Raw genomic sequence first — 19,401 nt, 5'->3', positions numbered from 1 at the left:
GCTCCGTCCTGGATAATGAGTTGAAGGAACTGCTTATTAAGGCCCTACTCTTAAGTAGTTCTGAGGAGAGTGTTAGCTTCTTATGTGACTGATCACAGTTTACCATCCATTTAGGAGATATTACTTTTCCTATTTAGGAGTTGCTCACAGACCTTCAGAAATTGTGGGGAGAGCAGAGAGGAGAAGAGTGACTTTTATGCCACCAGACCACCACCCTTTTCATTAGCACAAGTGCCAAGACGTACCATCTACTGCCGATGGGAGACAGTGCTGGGCCTGATGTTCGGTACAATCTCTTCTGATCCTTTGAGACTTGTGGGTTGGAGAACAGCTGCCAGGGGCCTCTGAAGCCGTGAGGATGAGTTCCAGGCTCACCTCCTCAGAGCAGACCAGCTCCCTGTGTTTTCTCTCTCTTTGCTGCAGAGAGAGCTTTTTCCGGAGCTTTTTCTCTCGGTAACTGTCACCATTGGCTCTGTTCAGTCTCTGAAGATAAACACATAGGCCCTTTGTATTTTAAGATTTTACTGTTAGGGCTTCCCTGGTGGCGCAGTGGTTGAGAGTCCGCCTGCCGATGCAGGGGACACGGGTTCGTGCCCCGGTCCGGGAAGATCTCACATGCCGTGGAGCGGCTAGGCCCGTGAGCCATGGCCGCTGAGCCTGCGCGTCCGGAGCCTGTGCTCCGCAACGGGAGAGGCCACAACAGTAAGAGGCCCGTGTACCGCAAAAAAAAAAAGAAAAAAAAAAAAAAAACCAACGATTTTACTGTTAAACGAAAGTAACATCATTAGGAAACCACAGGAATCCTAGACCTGATTCCTTTCTGGAAGCCCCGTGGGACATAGCTTTTATTTATGCTGGACTTGCTTTTTCTTTTGGCTTGTCCCCTTTCTCCATTAAAGGAGTAGTTTGCTCTCAAGGAAGCCTCACTGCCAGCAGATAAGCCTGAAGATGCAGGAGTAGCTGAATGACCCCTACTTCCTTGTTTTGGCCTGGGAGCTTAGATCTCTGGGGATGTACCATGGGTATTGGACTCTCTGAGACATTCAGAGTATTTCCTCAAAGCACTCATTTTCTTTAGCAAGCCAGTAACAGATTCTCATCCAATGTGAAGTTTTCCTTTTCCTAAACTCAGCTTAAATCATAACTGCTCTGGACCATGCCAAGGTACGATTTGCCCAAATGTGAATTCATTGGTATTATTTGATTAGTAAAAATCACTCAGTGAAGAGTGATGGTAAGTTGGCTTTGGCTGGAAATCTCACCAGCTGAGATCCTCAAGCAGAGTTCATGCTGGCATTGTTTCCTCTGCAGGTTGACTTCAGATGACTTCTTTTGCTTTTGAAAAACAATAGTCCAGACACGAATAAGAAACTATGAGTCATACAATAAATATAATGCTAGGCTTGTGCCATGGCTGTTTTTAGAGCATTGTATTTTAGTGCTTAATTATCTGTTTGCTACGAAAGTTGGCAGTCTTGGCTTTCCTCTCCAATGTAAACAAAATAATATTATTTAATTCCTTCATTATGTATTGCTTTAATAGTAGAAACTTAAATTTTTTTGTGTGTTTCAACTTCTATGTAGTTTAGCATGGGAAGTTTTCAAGAAAGCATTTTCTTTTAAGTCAGTTTTTCCTTGTAATAAATCTGAGTGAAAGAGAATTTTTATCTTGAAAGTAAACAAGCCCCTGTCACTAATAGTAAGAAAAATGCTGTAACTGAAGAATTTCAGAGACAGGCCTTTTTGTCAGCCATGACACATCTGGGTGGGTTGGCAATCTAGGGTCTACGCTTCAGCTTTGGCAGCCCAGAAATTTGATTTCTTCAGCTCACTGAGAGTTGAGCAAACTCAGGGATATTGACCACTGTTAACTGGTCAGCGTGTCCTCTCCTCAGCGGCAAAGTCTCTATGGGAAGCCAAATGACAATCAAAAGTTTGCTTGGTGAGCAGGGAGTCCGAGCCAAAGGGTGTGGGATGGTCTGAGTGGTGGATGTCAGCCAGGCCTGTACGTCCTCCTTTCTACCCCAGAGGCAGTGTTGTAAAGCAGAGCCCATTGCCCCTCCTCTTGGCCGGCGAGGCTGTCTTTCCTGCTGGCCCACTGCTAAAACTGAGAATGAACAGCCTTTTTTGTTAAAAGAGAACATGAACCCTCTATGGTTTGAGAAGATGAGAGCTCTGGAAGACGATACTGTGCATGCACTTACCACCTTGGTCTGGATTTTCCCTCTCCTTCCAGTTTTCTTCCTTTAACTATGGGTGTTCATCACCATCTTCACCCAGGGGTCTGTGTTGCCCTCTAAACAACTGTCCAAAGCCAAACATCAGATATCTTTCAATTATCGTTCTCAGGCCAGAGCAGTCAAGGGACATCTTATTAAAATTAAGAGAAAGCTGAAGGAGAACAAACATGTACTGAAACTATAAGCATCGGGCTGAATAAGTGTAGATTTCTGTATCTGAGATTGGTGTGAAATGTTGGGAAATCTAAGCCAAACAGTTCATCACAACCAGGCTCAATAATGATTTTATCTTCTAAAGTGATGAGGCAGACTACTGCCTGTTTCAAGGCATCTTTACCTCAGGTGGGCATGACTGAATAGCTTCTATATCCCTATCAGCTGGCTTTACTTTTGCAGATGACAAATGTCATTTTAACAGACTTTTATATGTGAAATGTATATTTCATGCTTAGTGTTATATCATTTCTGACATTGTACTCAAATTCTGAGGGCAATTCACAAAGTCCAGAATGTGCTGATTACAAAATAAGTGTGCCAGAGTCATGTGAAGGACTTCTTTTTTAGTTCTTTCAGAATATCATAAGAAATGCATTTTTTAAAAAGTTAATACTTTCAATCAATAGCAGCCATTGTTTTTTAAAATTTATTTATTTATTTATATGTAAGTATAGTTGATTTACAATGTTCCATTAGTTTCTGGTGTACAACAAAGTAATTCAGTTATATATATATATATATATATAAAATATTTTTCATATTCTTTTCTATTATGGTTTATTACAGGATATTGATTATAGTTCCCTGTGCTATACAGTAGGACCTTATTGTTTATCTGTTTTATATATAATAGTTTGTATCTGCTAATCCCAAACTCCTAATTTATCCCTCCCCCACCTCCTTTTCCCTTTGGTAACCATAAGTTTGTTTTCTTCCTTTTCCCTCTGGTAACCATAAGTTTGTTTTCTCTGTGAGTCTGTTTCTGTTTCATAAATAAGTTCATTTGTGTCATGTTTTAGATTCCACATATAAATGGTATCATTATGATATTTGTCGTTCTCTTTCTGACTTATTTCACTTAGTATGATAGTCTGTAGGTCCATCCATGTTGCTGCAAATGGCAAAAATTTCATTCTTTTTTATGGATGAATAGTATTCCATTGTATATATGTCACATCTTCTTTATCCATTCATCTGTCGATTAGCAGTCATTGTTTTTGATGCTCAAAGTGTTCCATCTTTGGCCAATAGTATCCTATTTGTGTGGCTCTCATGTCTTTTTTTTTTTTTTTTTTTTTGCGGTACGTGGGCCTCTCACTGTTATGGCCTCTCCCGTTGCGGAGCACAGGCTCCGGACGCGCAGGCTCAGCGGCCATGGCTCATGGGCCCAGCCACTCAGCGGCATGTGGGATCTTCCCGGACCGGGGCACGAACCCGTGTCCCCTGCATCGGCAGGCGGACTCTCAACCACTGAGCCACCAGGGAAGCCCCTCTCATGTCTTTTTGACATGACCCCATTAGTCTTGGAGCACATCCTTCCTTCCTGAATTCATCAATATATTTCAGGCTCATCTTGTATTTTTCTGGCCCAGAACTGGAATCAGTTGCACCTCAAAGGAACCCTGGTTCCTTTTAGTGGGGAACGGTTTTTAGAGACCACATCCTGAGTGCTGGGGGTGTTCACTGCTGCTGGGTTGTCCTTAGTTCTAAACCTATTCAGTGGCTTTATATGTATTTTTGAAAAGAAAAAAGATGAGTTCATACTATTATTTCCATTTAAAATATACTCTTGCAGGATTAAAAAAAACTTAATTTCTTTGGTTGCACACCTGTATTTTCTGTTACACTGAAAACATCTTGGTTTCTTTTGACCTTAACATATTTATTTATTTTTTCATTAAGAAAACATGTAGACTTGAATATTCGAGTAAGAAATTCACAGAAAATATCATATAACTGCTTAGTTAACATACCAAAAAAAGTTCAACTGCACTACTAATAAAAAATGCCAATAAAAACAACAAAATGACGGTTCTCTTTATCAAAGCAGCAAGTGTTTAAATGATAATACTGAGAGCTGTTGAAGATGGAGGATGAAAATGTGTCAAAGACTAAACTGGTATAATCCTTTAAGATTTAATTTAGCAATATATGTCATATAGATGATTATGCCTTTAGATCCAATAACCCCACTGTGGAAATTCATTTTAGGTGTTCAAAAATCTAGTAAAGCTTAGTCAACAAAGATATCCATCACAACATTACTTAGTGGAACATTTAAAATCACCCCAAATTAGCAGACTGATTATGATGTTAACATAATTATTTATTTAGGTTATCCTATAGTGTACATAAGAATTAAGAAATAACACCAATATTATTAATAACAGTAATGCTACTGAATGACATTTAAGATTTCTTTGCAGCTCTTTTTGCCCTTGGAGTCTATACCACCATTGATATACAGGCATAACACTACACTCTAAAACAACTTATTCATCTTTTCTGTGTTCATATGTCATCAACAGGATTTCTAGTTAGGTTCATTTGTTTCCATTCATTTTCAAATTTTAGGGTTTTCTTTTTGCTTGATTTATTATTAGTAATATAAGATGTTATTCCAGAGTCAAAACTACATAAGGCACATCTAGAGAAATCTGTTTTCTATTCCTCTCTTCTACACTGTTCCCTTCCACATAAATACTTTTTAGTTGTTTTTAATCCATCTGGTGTGCCTTCTCTAAATATTAGCATATACATATATCTTTGTATTTCCCTCCATATGCTTTCCTTTCTTATGACTTATTCATCTTTATGATTAATATCCACTGGTGAATGTCGTAATGTCGTAGTTTAAGAATGATTTAAAAAAAAAGTAATTATCACTAACCATTCTGCCTACTGAAGTCTCTGGCTGGAGAGACGGGGGAAGCACTTAAAAAAAACAACCCTGCTTTTAATGGAACACTTTTATCTTGAAGTCTACTCTTCCAAAAGAAACAACCATTATTATAATAATTATTATATTATAGATTTAATTAATGTACAAAGTATATATTAATAATAATATATAATAATAATTTTAACGTGCTGCCTATGCCTCTCTAAGATGCCAAGAAAAAGAGTTTAACACAATTTGGGATGAAGCTGGTGCTTCACCTTCCACCAGCGTTCCCGCCGCGCTGCTAGATTCTTCCTGCGGTCTGTTGACCGACTCTTGCAAGACTGCTCCGATGAGGTGGGCACTTGCATCTCGCTGGTGTTCTGCACCTGAGACTCGCTCCCTTGGGGTGCTCCCTCCTGCACCTCCCAGATCTTGGGAGAGGCACGGAAATCTGTCACTGCTTCTGATCCCCGGGCGCAGTTGCCCAGCCCCCTGCTCCTGGGCTCCGGGTCTCTGCGGCTGCCCAGCGCAGGTGCCGCGAGCTGGCGGGGCGCTCGGGAGCTAAGGCAGCCCCGCCTGCGCACGGTGATGCCGGGATTGGGGGCGGGAGCGTTGCCTCCGTCTCCGCGCGCTCGCTCGCTCCCGCCCTCCTCCCCGCCCCAAGTCCTCTCCTGCCTCAGCCTTGCAGGCTCCGCACTGCAGATCCCTGCCGGCCGCCCCGCGCTTGGCGGCTTCCGCGGTGCTCCGCAGGGTCCCTTGACCCCCGAGCACTTTTGCTGCTTTCGAGAGACCCTTGACTAACCGGTCTTGCCGAGCCCCACGCGTGTGAAGCCGCTGCGCCGGCGGGACAGCGAGGACCCAGGCGGACGGCGGCCGCACGGGAGCCCAGGGCGCTCTCGGATGCGGCAGGACAAGCTGACCGGCTCCCTTAGGCGCGGAGGGAGATGCCTGAAACGGCAGGGCGGCGGCGGCGGCAGCGGCGGCGGCAGCGGTGGCGGCGGCGTGGGCACCATCCTGAGCAATGTGCTCAAGAAACGCAGCTGCATTTCCCGGACCGCGCCCCGGCTGCTCTGCACCCTGGAGCCGGGTGAGGACCCGGGGAGGCAGATGGGGCACTGGAAAGTAGCGTGGCGCCCCCGGAGCTGGTGCCTCTGCCTCAGCCGAACTCCGCGTAGGCCAGGGAACAGCCGCCGGCCGCCCGGTGCTGGGTACCGCGGCTGGGCGCAGGCGGGGCTGGGTCGGCCTGGGAGGGAAGAGAGCGGACCGAGGCCTGGGCGGGGGCAGCGGCCTCCCACGGCGCGGAGGACCGGCTGCTCCCGCCGGCTGCCCGTGCGCCCCCATCCCGCCGCCTGTGTGCGGTCCAGCCCTGCTTGTGCCGGGAGCTGCTGGCGAGCGATGCGCTCGGTTTTCTCCGAGTGGTGGGAAAGTGTTGGCGGCTACCCGGGCTATCAGAGGCCGAGCAACCAGTTGTGCTTCGGACCCACAAGAAGCCACACCTTGAAAGAGGTGTGTGAGGCAGGAGAAAGGCACAGGTCTGATGCTTGTTGTCAGAGAAGGAGGCAGTGACCGCGAAGGAAAAAATCGGGTGCATTTTCTTGAGGGTCCCTGCTTCGTGAGTGCCGGAATCGTCTCACCTGGACCCTCTAATTTGTGTGTCCGGGTGGAGAGCGGGCAGGAAACACTCCTGCAAAGTAGAGATTCTTTCTATAGGTAAAGACTGAGAGTTCTCCTGGCTGTGCTAGGCTAGGCCCTTTCTGCTGTTAGCCTGTGTTTACACATCCCTGCTTCTCCAGGCTGCATAACTCCGCGCTTGCTCCACCACCCGGCATCCCTCCGCAGGGTTTTATGAGGCCGGCCCTGGCGCGCGGGCCCCTGGACATAACGCTTTCTGGCTAGGGGTAGCCGCAGAGGGAGCCGGCTGTACCCGCACCCGTGCGTAGCGCACACTTGTCCCTGGAGTGGCACCAGCTGGCTTCCAGGTGGGTTTGTCTTCCCCCAACCCCACCCCATCCCGCCTCCCAGCGCCTTTGGGGACCTGCTGTCCTGAGGCTGCAGGGGAGAATCTGTCGAGGCACTGAGCCTCAAAGGGTGGAACACGTCGCTGCCTTTCCGAACCTCGTGGTTTCTTTGTTTTTCTCCCCAAGGAAGTGTCTAGTTGCAGAGACTGTAGTAGTTATTCACCGTCTTCCTTTAGCCTTAAAAAAAGAAACCTCCTTCCCACGTTAAAAATGTTTTGTATTTCTGAATCCGGAACAGCCAGTGATTACCAGATGAAACATAAACCTTCTCCCCTCCCTTATTCAATTAGAAGAAAAGAGGTGGAAATGACCTGATTTCAGCTTTTGCCTGCAGGCAGCGAATGATCAATTCCAGTTAAATCCTGTGACTCATTTTTGATAGTGAGAAAATAGTTGTGATTTTGACTAACCCCAGCCGGGTTTCAGCTCGGCAAGGCGATCGGCATCGTGCCCAGCAGGTACTTCTGAAAAAAGTCAAGGGAGCATATTCGGTCATACATGCAAGGAATCCGAGGCTTTTAGGTCGGTTGAAATAGGAGCGTGGGACCGAATTTCCTGGTCTTTGTTATAATAAAGCAAACGTCATGACTATACGCTCCTCCATTCAGCACCCTGTGTATGGACAGCAACCTCACAAAGAGGTCCGTTTTATCGTGTCTTAAATCCTGCGCGCCAGCTGGAGGCACTCTTGTGGTCTTTGTATCATTCTGCTGCCCTGAGGCAGGACTTAATTTAAACCATCTCAGAGAATTGGGAATGCGTCGGGGTACTTAATATACCTTCGAAGAAGGAAATCTTATCTATCTAGGCAGAGTATGGTTTTGGCCCTGAAGCTCTGAAGAGAATGATCAGGGCATTGGTTGGATGCCTGGGATTCTCTATCACACACAGCTTGACTTTAGAAATCTAGGACCCAACTCATGTGTACACAGTATTCTTCTAGGACTCCAAGAAGGACATCTTCATACTGTCACGGGCTTGGGCAAATCAGACACATCTCTTTTCAGCTTCTTGACTCCATATATGTTTTTTAAAAGGCATCCACATAGCACAGGGAGATCAGCTCGGTGCTTTGTGACCACCTAGAGGGGTGGGAGGGAGGGAGACGCAAGAGGGAAGAGATATGAGGATATATGTATATGTATAGCTGATTCACTTTGTTATAAAGCAGAAACTAACACACCATTGTAAAGCAATTATACTCCAATAAAGATGTTAAAAAAATTGTCATGGAATTTCACCTCAATAATAAAAAAGCCCAATATGAATATAGCGTATAATCTTTATATATTCTCCTATTTATTTACTTCTATTCCATAGATTTGGGATTTGAGTCAAAGAAGTTTAAAGTTGTAGATAACTTGGAATTAGAGTTCAGTTATATTTTTAGTTTGGAGCCTATAATTAAATGTGTAAACTTATCTTTAATGAATAAGTCTATCATGACAGAATTTAAAAATACATGAAAATTGCTAAATAGTCTTGTTAAAATGGATTATTCCACAAGTGGGAAGGCAGTGACATTATTTTTATAACTTTTGATATTTCACTGAAGTTTCCTTAATAGACTTAGTCCATGCAAGTGTCCTAGAAAACAAATTCTGTAAGTAGAGAATTCTCTTCCTAAGTTTCATAAATATTAATTATACTGTGCTAAGTGATTTACAGTTAATTATTGCAACAACTAACTGAGATAGACATTATCCTCATTTTAAGGATAAAGAATTGAGACTGAGACAGGTTAAATAATTTGTTTGACTCTAGGAACTGAAGGTGAATTAAAGTGTGCATGACTCCAAGCCTGTGGTGTCATTTTTTTGTTTTTGCACTACTGCAGACAGCGGTGAAACCACCATTCTATGTGATAAGTTTCATTCTATTACCATAGGACATTTTTCTATCTTAATAATCAGTATTCTTTTTCTTTTAACAAAATTGACTACAATTTAGTAAAAATAAATGTTTTAAAAATTTTATGATGACTCAGTAGAATCAGGTTAATTTTTACTTTTATTTTTGATGTAACTTATTTTTCCCCCAAATAACAGTTATTTATGTATTTTTCTTTTAGGAGTTGACACAAAGTTGAAGTTCACTCTTGAGCCATCTTTAGGTCAAAATGGTTTTCAGCAGGTAATTTTATTTTTGGTTTTGAAAATACCTTTATTTTGGTGTACCTACAGGGTACACTGAGGTATATTCTCAAAGTGGGAAAATTAACATGTGCTTGGATATGCCTAAGAAGATGAGTCAGTTTTAAAAATTATAGATAAAATAACTTGTGAAGCTATAAGTGACTTGGATTTATACTTGCAGTGAAAATTTTTGCACTTTTTTTTAGTGGTTCAAGTGTGAAAAAGAATTTAAAAACCAAACACTGTTATTCTGAATCTGTAACACGTTTTGATTTCAGAGTTCCCAGCCTTTGTGTGTGTACTGCAGTTGGATCACGGGTGTGTTAAGGGTACCTGAGTGGGGGACCTTGGGGCAGTCATAGCCCTTAGACCAGTCATATCTGGCTGAAGGAAGCTCTGAATGTTTACCCCAGTGTTCTGTATACATTTTCTCGTGCTCTACGAATGTCAAGATGGGGAAAAGTTGAAAAGTGCTTAACCAGGTCAATATTTTCACTTTGACAGCTTTTCTTCTTTGTTTCTAGTGGTATGATGCGCTCAAAGCGGTTGCCAGACTATCGACTGGAATACCAAAGGAATGGAGGAGAAAGGTGAGGTGGATTTGTATGGCTAAAATACAAAAGGGCCATCACTTTGTCCCTCTTGAAAGTGTCTGGAATGTCAGAAAGGATATTCTAGATTTAGTCATTTAAAATCTGTCTCTCTTCATTATTCATTAATTCAGTAAGTATTTAATGATTATCCATTCTATGCCAGGTACTGTTCTGCTGGGTAATGGGGATACAGCAGTGGAAAAAAAAAACAGCAGACCAAAATTTTTGTCCTCATGGAGTTTACAATGCATATAATATAAAGTAGGTCAGATGATGCTAAGTGCCATGCATAAAAATAAAGCAGAGGAAGGAATCAGGAGAGAGGGGAATGGAGGTAAGGAGGTAGCATTTTAAATGGCAAGGTGACATTTGAATAGGGCCCTTAAAGAGGTGAGCCATTGACCACGTAGCTCCCTGGTGGGAGAGTACTCCAAACAGTGAAACACCCTCAGCTGAGAGCATCACTGAGGAGTATGCAAGCAAAAGCAAGAGGCCAGGGTGGCTGAAGCACAGTGAATAAAAGGGAAAGCAATGGGGGGAGGGTCATAGAGGTAATGTGATGACCTTAGGGGAATGGCAGCTCATATAGGACCTTACAGGTCATAGTAGGACTTTTGCCCAATGTGAGATGAGAAGCATTGGGAAGTTTTGAGGAGGAGAATAACATGATATGACTTATATTTTAAATGGACCACTCTGGCTACTAACTTGAGAATATGAAGGACAAGGGCAGCAGCGGAGAGACCAGTAGGAGACTTGAGATAATTCAGGCAAGAGATGGATCAGGGTTGTGGTAGTGTAGATGGAGAGAAGGTCAGATTCTAGATATATTTTGAAGGCTGGGTTCACTTGAATTCCTACTGGATTGAATAAAAAGTGTAAGAGGGATGTCAATGACTTCAAGATTGACCTGAGCTACTGGAAGGGTAGAGTTACTATTTTCCCAGAGAGGGGACAAGCAAGTGTGTGTGTTTGTGTGTATGTCTGTATAGTTGGGGTGGCGGTGGATTAGACAGTTGGTTTTGGATATGTTAAGGTTGAGATGCCTATTAGATGTCTAAGTTGAAGATGTCAAGTGAGCATTTTGACATATGATCCTGATGCTTAAGAGGGAAGTATGGCTGGAGATATTAATCAGTGTTATTCCTGCTAAATTATGTTCAAATACCAAAACTTGTATTGCCATCTTATTAATTCATAAACGTAGTCTTTGTTTCCTTTTTTAAAAAATTTTATTGAAGTATAGTTGATTTTCAATGTTGTGTTAATTACTGCTACACAGCAAAGTGATTCAGTTATACATATATATATACATTCTTTTTTATATTCTTTTCCATTATGCTTTATCACAGAATATTGAATATAGTTCCCTGTGCTATACAGTAGGACCTTGTTGTTTATCCATTATATATATAATAGCTTGCATCTACTAATCCCAAACTCCTAATCTATCCTTCCCCCACCCCCTTCCTTTTTGGCAACAACAATTCCCATTCCTTTTTTTAAATTTAATTTTTATTATCTCTTGGGGTATAGTTAATTTACAATGCTGTGTTAGTTTCAGGTGTACAGCAAAGTGATTCAGTTATACATGTACATATAGCCATTCCATTCCAGATTCTCTTCCCACATAGGTCACCACAGTATATTGAGTAGAGTTCCTTGTGCTATACAGTAGGTCCTTATTGATTAGCTTTTTTATATATAGTAGTGTGTATATGTTAATCCCAAACTCCTAATTTATCCCCCCACCCCACATTTCCCCTTTGGTAACCGTAAGTTTGTTTTCGAAGTCTGCGAGTCTCTTTCTGTTTTGTCAATAAATTCATTTGTCTTATAAACCAGGTCTTAATACTCCTAGAATCTGAACATTTTGGTTCCTCAAACTGCACATTAGAAATAGCATTATGAAACAGCTTTTCCAGATAAGGTAATGAAAGGAGTAAAAATATCCAGTGATTCCTTTAAAAAAGTTATTCATTATAGGAACCCATCTGTCAGTTTTTTGTGTGTGTGAGAGAGGGATGATTTAAAGGCAGAAGCCACCTTATGGTAAAAACAGGCCCATACTCCACGGATGACCGGGGAGCTCTTGCCCAAGCATAGAGCGCCATCCAGAGCCAGGTATAACAAGCTCATAAGCTAATTTAGCTATTCCAATGAACTGAAAGAAAATTTGAAATGTTTTTGTTTTCTTAACAATATCCCTAATGGCTGGATCATTGCTTGGTACATAGCAGGAACTCAGCAATATTAATTGAAAGAATAAATGAAAGCCCCTCATTGGTACAGTTTAGTACAGCAAACTTTTCAGTGAGGTTCTTAGAGATTTCTACATGTAGGCTATATCTGTTCCAGTAACAGCTCTCATTTTCTTATTGGATGCAATCATTATTTCCTGATAAAGAAAGATGAAATTATGTATTTTACTTTAGCATTCTTTTTTATTAATATTTTAGGTTTGGTTGACGTTGGCAGATCATTATTTGCACAGTATAGCCATTGATTGGGACAAAACCATGCGCTTCACTTTCAATGAAAGGAGTAATCCTGATGATGACTCGATGGGAATTCAGATAGTCAAGGTAATGCCCCTAAGTTTGGCTTATTGTCCTAATTTAGAAGAAAGATTCTAAGAGCCAGATGTTTTCTGGACAGAGGATCAAGCCTTATGGATTGAATGTCCATGTATTTCCTGCTTCCTAATTTCATTAGTTAACAGCTTTTTTTTTTTTTGCGGTACGCGGGCCTCTCACTGTTGTGGCCCCTCCCGTCGTGGAGCACAGGCTCCGGACCCGCAGGCCCAGCGGCCACGGCCCAAGGGCCCAGCCGCTCTGCGGCCTGTGGGATCCTCCCCGACCAGGGCACGAACCCGTGTCCACTGCATCGGCCGGCGGACTCCCAACCACTGCGCCGCCAGGGAAGCCCAGTTAACAGCTTTTTAACGGGGAACTTGATGATGCCTTGTCCTCATAAATTTGTATGTTGCTAGTAAGAAGAAAATGTTTCCATTCGTATTCAACTTATTTATTTTGCTCACATGATAGGAAATTGAAATTCGTTTTTTCTTTAGCATGGGTCAGTGCTTTTAACTGGATTTTAATGTAAAAGTCACTGAGAAATTTAAAGTTAAATCTATTTCATATTAGAATAATTGGGTACTTATTAGGATTTTGATCATTTCTTAACTGTCATTTTATGAAGATAGTTAGATTGACTGATGGGTTTACTTTAAACCAGATGGTCAAATGCTCAAGCCAGCTGTGGTTCACCTACCTGGATTATTACAGTTGATTAGAGCCTGGCACCGAAAGCCAAGGATGCTGGTTTGATTTAATCCCATTATTATTCTCTTACATAAGCCTCTAGCACATGCTTTTTATTTTATATGAGTACATTACGTGTGATGCTAAACTGAGGTTTTAAAAGGAAAGTTGTTTCATCTAAATTTCGGTCACCAGAAGTTGGCTAATGTTTTGGCAGATTTGAAGATATGTTTTTCAGGAGGAGGTCCTAACTAAAATGAGCTATTTTCTCATCTAACTTGGTCTGTTTCAAGCATATAATATAAAAAAGGAACTTTTATATTGTATGCTTGAAAAGCCTTTGCACTGTCCACATTTGAGCTGTTTATTTGGAATTTAGGTGTATGTTTCCCAGAGATGAAGTATTCCATATTTGAAATATTTTCTTTCTATTTAAGTTGTGAATTAAGGCAATGCACATTTTATAACAATCATGTTATTAAGAGAAGTTTTTTTCTCATTGAAATGAATGATATGTCAGTAAAATGACTTCAGCTCCTGAAAATCATAGTCTCTGTTGGGTAATTAAATTATAGATATTGACCTTATTAAATATTAAAGCACAGTAAATGTTTCTGCCTCTTTTATACAAATTTATAAAACAACTTGGAGAGAATGGTTTTTCTGCCTCTTTACAGTACCGGTTACATTTTTTTATTCTTTTCATTTGGTTCCTTAATACTATTTGGAGTTTTGATAGCTAAATATTATATCATTTTTTATAGAAAGAAATAATGTTAGCATCTATCATACATGTGTTAAAATGACTTGTTTTATTTGAGATGTATGATTAAAATAAACTGTCAATTTATTTGGAATTATAATGCAATATTAATTCTGAGTCCCTTTTTGTGTTAACTCTGGAAATACTTGTGGTAGAAAGTTTGCCTGACTGAAATTCCTCTTGAAAATGCCTCAGCATATTAGAAAACTAAAAAAAAAAAAAGTTTTGGTCCATGTGTTTAAGTTGCATATACATTTTTGAAAACTAAAATCCATGTTGATACTCTGACTCTACTGAATGCTGAGGCAGAGAAAAAACTAAAGTTTTTTTTTTTTAGAGAGCTTAAGGAGGTATTTAAAAAAATGTTGTTTCCCTGTCATTTTAGGATCTTCACCGCACAGGCTGCAGTTCTTACTGTGGCCAGGAGGCTGAGCAGGACAGGGTTGTGTTGAAGCGGGTTCTGCTGGCCTACGCCCGATGGAACAAGAATGTCGGGTATTGCCAAGGCTTTAACATCCTGGCTGCACTAATTCTGGAAGTGGTGGAAGGCAACGAAGGCGATGCTCTGAAAGTGAGTATCAGGCTCTGAAGAAGGCAACTAAAATTCTTCAGAGAGTGAAATACTGGAGCTATAACTTCTCTTCCCTGGTGCTCCACCTCCTTCCAGGGTATTGACTACACCTTTCTTATTATCCATGACACCATTTCTCCCAGGTTAAAGCCTAGTCACATGACAGACTTATGTAGCTGCCAAATTTGAGGAGAATGATTATGTTTTTAGTCTCACTTATGAGACATCATATTTTTAAAATTTAATTTTATTCTTTTAACATCTTTATTGGAGTATAATTGCTTTACAATGGTGTGTTAGTTTCTGCTGTATAACAAAGTGAATCAGCTATACATATACATATATCCCCATATCTCCTCCCTCTTGCGTCTCCCTCCCACCCTCCCTAGGTCCCACCCTCCCTAGGTCCCACCCCTCTAGGTGGTCACAAAGCGCCAAGCTGATGTCCCTGTGCTATGTGGCTGCTTCCCACTAGCTATCTGTTTTACATTTGGTAGTGTATATATGTCCATGCCACTCTCTCACTTTGTCCCAGCTCACCCTTTCCCCTCCCCGTGTCCTCAAGTCCATTCTCTACATCTGCGTCTTTATTCCTTTCCTGCCCCTAGGTTCTTCAGAACCATTTTATTTTAATTCCATGTATATGTGTTAGCATACGGTATTTGTTTTTCTCTTTCTGACTTACTTCACTCTGTATGACAGACTCTAGGTCCATACACCTCACTACAACTGACTCAATTTCATTTGTTTTTAGAGACGTCATATTTAAAGCAAGCTAAATACTAACTGTATTGATTTTCCAGAGATGCCTAACAAATTAGTTGCTTCCAACAGCCAACGTGTATTACCTCACAGTTTCTTTGAGTCAGGAATCTGGGTGCCGCTTAGGTGGCTCAGAGTCACATCATTGTGGCATTCAAACTCTCGGCTGGGGCTTTAGTCTCATCCGAAGGCTCGATTGAGTAGGGAGAGCACGCACTTTCAAGTTCATTCATGTGGTTGTTGGTAGGATTTCATTCATCACAGATTGTTGGACTGAGAGCCTCAGTTTTTCTGCTGGCTGTTGTTCTTTGCTATGTGGACCTCTCCATGTACAACGTGGTGGCCAGGGTCCCGCAGAATGAACGAGAGAGTAAAAGAGAATGACAAGTCAGAAGAAATTACATTGCAGATCTGTAGCCTAATATCAGAAGTGACATTCCATCATTTTTGCAATGTTTTTTTTTAACATCTTTATTGGAGTATAATTGCTTTACAATGGTGTGTTAGTTTCTTCTCTATAACAAAGTGAATCGGCTATACATATACATATATCCCCATATCTCCCCCCTCTTGCGTCTCCCTCCCACCCTCCCTATTTTATTTATTTACGTATTTATTTATTTATTTTGACTGCATTGGGTTTTTTTTTTAACGTTTTTATTGGAGTATAATTGCTTTACAATGATGTGTTAGTTTCTGCTTTATAACGTAGTGAATCAGTTATACATATACATATATCCCCATATCTCTCCCTTTTGTGTATCCCTCCCTCCCACCCTCCCTATCCCACCCTTCTAGCTGGTCACAAAGCACTGAGCTGATCTCCCTGTTCTATGCGGCTGCTTCCCACTAGCTATCTATTTTACATTTGGTAGTGTATATATGTCCATATATACACTACCACTCTCTCACTTTGTCCCAGCATACCCTTCCCTCTCCCCATGTCCTCAAGTCCATTCTCTGCTAGGCCTGCATCTTTATTCCTGTCTTGCCCCTAGGTTCTTCATGACCATTTTTTGTTTGTTTGTTTGTTTTAGATTCCATATATATGTGTTAGCATATGGTATTTGTTTTTCTTTTTCTGACTTATTCACTCTGTATGACAGACTCTAGGTCCATCCACCTCACTACAAATAACTCAATTTCATTTCTTTTTATGGCTGAATAATATTCCATTGTATATATGTGCCACATCTTCTTTATCCAGTCATCTGTCGATGGACACTTAGGTTGCTTCCAAGTCCTGGCTATTGTAAATAGAGCTGCAATGAACATTGTGGTACATGACTCTTTTTGAATTATGGTTTTCTCAGGGTATATGCCCAGTAATGGGATTGCTGGGTCATATGGTAGTTCTGTTTTTAGTTTTTTAAGGAACCTCCATACTGTTCTCCATAGTGGCTGTATCAATTTACATTCCCACCAATGGGGCAAGAGGGTTCCCTTTTCTCCACACACTCTCCAGCATTTATTGTTTGTAGGTTTTTTGATGATGACCATTCTGACCGGTGTGAGATGATATCGCATTGTAGTTTTGATTTGCATTTCTTTAATGTTTAATGATGTTGAGCATTCTTTCATGTGTTTGTTGGCAGTTGTATATCTTCTTTGGAGAAATGTCTATTTAGATCTTCAGCCCTTTTTTGGATTGGGTTGTTTGTTTTTTTGATACTGAGCTGCATGAGCTGCTTGCAAATTTTGGAGATTAATCCTCTGTTAGTTGCTTCATTTGCAAATATTTTCTCCCATTCTGAGGGTTGTCCTTTTGTCTTGTTTATGGTTTCACTTCTTGTGCAAAAGCTTTTAAGTCTCATTAGGTCCCATTTGTTTATTTTTATTTCCATTTCTCTAGGAGGTGGGTCAAAAAGGATCTTGCTGTGATTTATGTCATAGAGTGTTCTGCCTATGTTTTCCTCTGAGAGTTTGATAGTGTCTGGCCTTACATTTAGGACTTCAATCCGTTTTGAGTTTATTTTTGTGTATGGTGTTAGGGAGTGTTCTTATTTCATTCTTTTACATGTAGCTGTCCAGTTTTCCCAGTACCACTTATTGAAGAGACTATCTTTTCTCCATTGTATATTCTTTCCTCCTTTATCAAAAAGAAGGTGACCATATGTGCATGGGTTTATCTCTGGGCTTTCTGTCCTGTTCCATTGATCTGTATTTCTGTTTTTGTGCCAGTACCATCTGTCTTGATTACTGTAGCTTTGTAGTATAGTCTGAAGTCTGGTAGCCTGATTCCTCCAGCTCTGTTTTTCTTTCTCAATTTGCTTTGGCTATTCAGGGTCTTTTGTGTTTGCATACAAATTGTGCAATTTTTTGTTCTAGTTCTGTGAGAAATGTCATTGGTAGTTTGTTAGGGATTGCATTAAATCTGTAGATTGCTTTGGGTAGTAGAGTCATTTTCACAATGTTGATTCTTCCAATCCAGGAACATGGTATATCTCTCCATCTATTTGTTTCATCTTTAATTTCTGTCATCAGTGTTTTATAATTTTCTGCATACAGATCTTTTGTCTCCTTAGGTAGGTTTATTCCTAGGTATTTTATTCTTTTTGTTGTAATGGTAAATGGGAGTGTTTTCTTAATTTCACTTTCAGAATTTTCATCATTAGTGTATAGGAATGCAAGAGATTTCTGTGTATTAATTTTGTATCCTGCTACTTTACCAAATTCATTGATTAGCTCTAGTAGTTATCTGGTAGCATCTTTACGATTCTCTATGTGTAGTATCATGTCATCTGCAAACAGTGACAGCTTTATTTCTTCTTTTCCGATTTGGATTCCTTTTATTTCTTTTTCTTCTCTGATTGCTGTGGTAAAACTTCCAAAGCTATGTTGAATAATAGTGGTGAGAGTGGGCAACCTTGCCCTGTTCCTGAACTTAGTGGAAATGGTTTCAGTTTTTCACCATTGAGGACATGTTGGCTGTGGGTTTGTCATATATGGCCTTTATTATGTTGAGGTAAGTTCTCCCTATGCCTACTTTCTGGAGGACTTCTATCATAAATGGGTGTTCAATTTTGTCAAAAGCTTTCTCTGCATCTGTTGAGATGATCATATGGTTTTTCTCCTTCAGTTTGTTAATATGGTATATCACATTGATTGATTTGCGTATATTGAAGAATCCTTCCATTCCTGGGATAAACCCCACTTGATCATGGTGTATGATCCTTTTAATGTGCTGTTGGATTCTGTTTGCTAGTATTTTGTTGAGGATTTTTGCATCTATGGTCATCAATGTTATCGGTCTGTAGTTTTCTTTTTTTGTGACATCTTTGTCTGGTTTTGGTATCAGGTTGAAGGTGGCCTCGTAGCATGAGTTTGGGAGTGTTCCTCCTTCTATATTTTGGAAGAGTTTGAGAAGGATAGGTGTTAGCTCTTCTCTAAATGTTGGATAGAATTCGCCTGTGAAGCCATCTGGTCCTGGGCTTTTGTTTGTTGGAAGATTTTTAATCACAGTTTCAATTTCAGTGCTTGTGATTGGTGTGTTTATATTTTCTGTTTCTTCCTGATTCAGTCTTGGAAGGTTGTGCTTTTCTAAGAATTTGTCCATTTCTTCCAGGTTGTCCATTTTATTGGCATATAGTTGCTTGTAGTAATATCTCATGATGCTTTGTATTTCTGCAGTGTCATTTTTTACCTCCCCTTTTTCATTTCTAATTCTATTGATTTGAGTCTTCTCCCTTTTTTTCTTTTTTCTTTTTCTTTTTTTTTGCGGTACACGGGCCTCTCACTGCTGTGGCCTCTCCCGTTGCGGAGCACAGGCCCTGGACGCACAGGCTCAGCGGCCATGGCTCACCGGCCCAGCTGCTCCGTGGCATGTGGGATCCTCCTGGACCGGGGCATGAACCCGCTTCCCCTGCATCAGCAGGCGGACTCTCAACCACTGCGCCACCAGGGAAGCCCTCCCTTTTTTTCTTGATGAATCTGGCTAATGGTTTATCAGTTTTGTTTGTCTTCTCAAAGAACCAGCCTTTAGTTTTATTGATCTTTGCTATCATTTCCTTCATTTCTTTTTCATTTATTTCTCATCTGTATGATTTCTTTCCTTCTGCTAACTTTGGGGTTTTTTTGTTCTTCTTTCTCTAATTGCTTTAGGTGTAAGGTTAGATTGTTTATTTGAGATGTTTCTTGTTTCTTAAGGTAGGATTGTTTTGCTATAAACTTCC

At 40.9% G+C, this 19,401-nt stretch overlaps 1 protein-coding gene across 2 annotated transcripts in view; it reads left to right on the top strand.

Annotated features, from left to right (window-relative positions):
• Positions 1 to 6,021: 6,021 nt before the first annotated feature.
• TBC1D30 (TBC1 domain family member 30) overlaps positions 6,022 to 19,401 on the top strand; it is a 44,129-nt gene continuing 30,749 nt past the window's right edge. For both annotated transcript variants that reach the window (XM_065887515.1, XM_065887514.1), the window contains exons 1-5: positions 6,022 to 6,208; positions 9,211 to 9,272; positions 9,799 to 9,864; positions 12,327 to 12,452; positions 14,282 to 14,467. In XM_065887515.1, the coding sequence (XP_065743587.1) occupies positions 6,022 to 6,208; positions 9,211 to 9,272; positions 9,799 to 9,864; positions 12,327 to 12,452; positions 14,282 to 14,467 (627 nt within the window). The remainder of the gene's footprint in view (positions 6,209 to 9,210; positions 9,273 to 9,798; positions 9,865 to 12,326; positions 12,453 to 14,281; positions 14,468 to 19,401) is intronic.

Source organism: Phocoena phocoena, chromosome 11, assembly GCF_963924675.1.
Source record: "Phocoena phocoena chromosome 11, mPhoPho1.1, whole genome shotgun sequence".
In the NCBI taxonomy this organism is placed as follows: Eukaryota; Metazoa; Chordata; class Mammalia; order Artiodactyla; family Phocoenidae; genus Phocoena; species Phocoena phocoena.
Note: the sequence above shows the minus strand (reverse complement) of the source record. Positions and strands in the feature narration are given on the sequence as shown.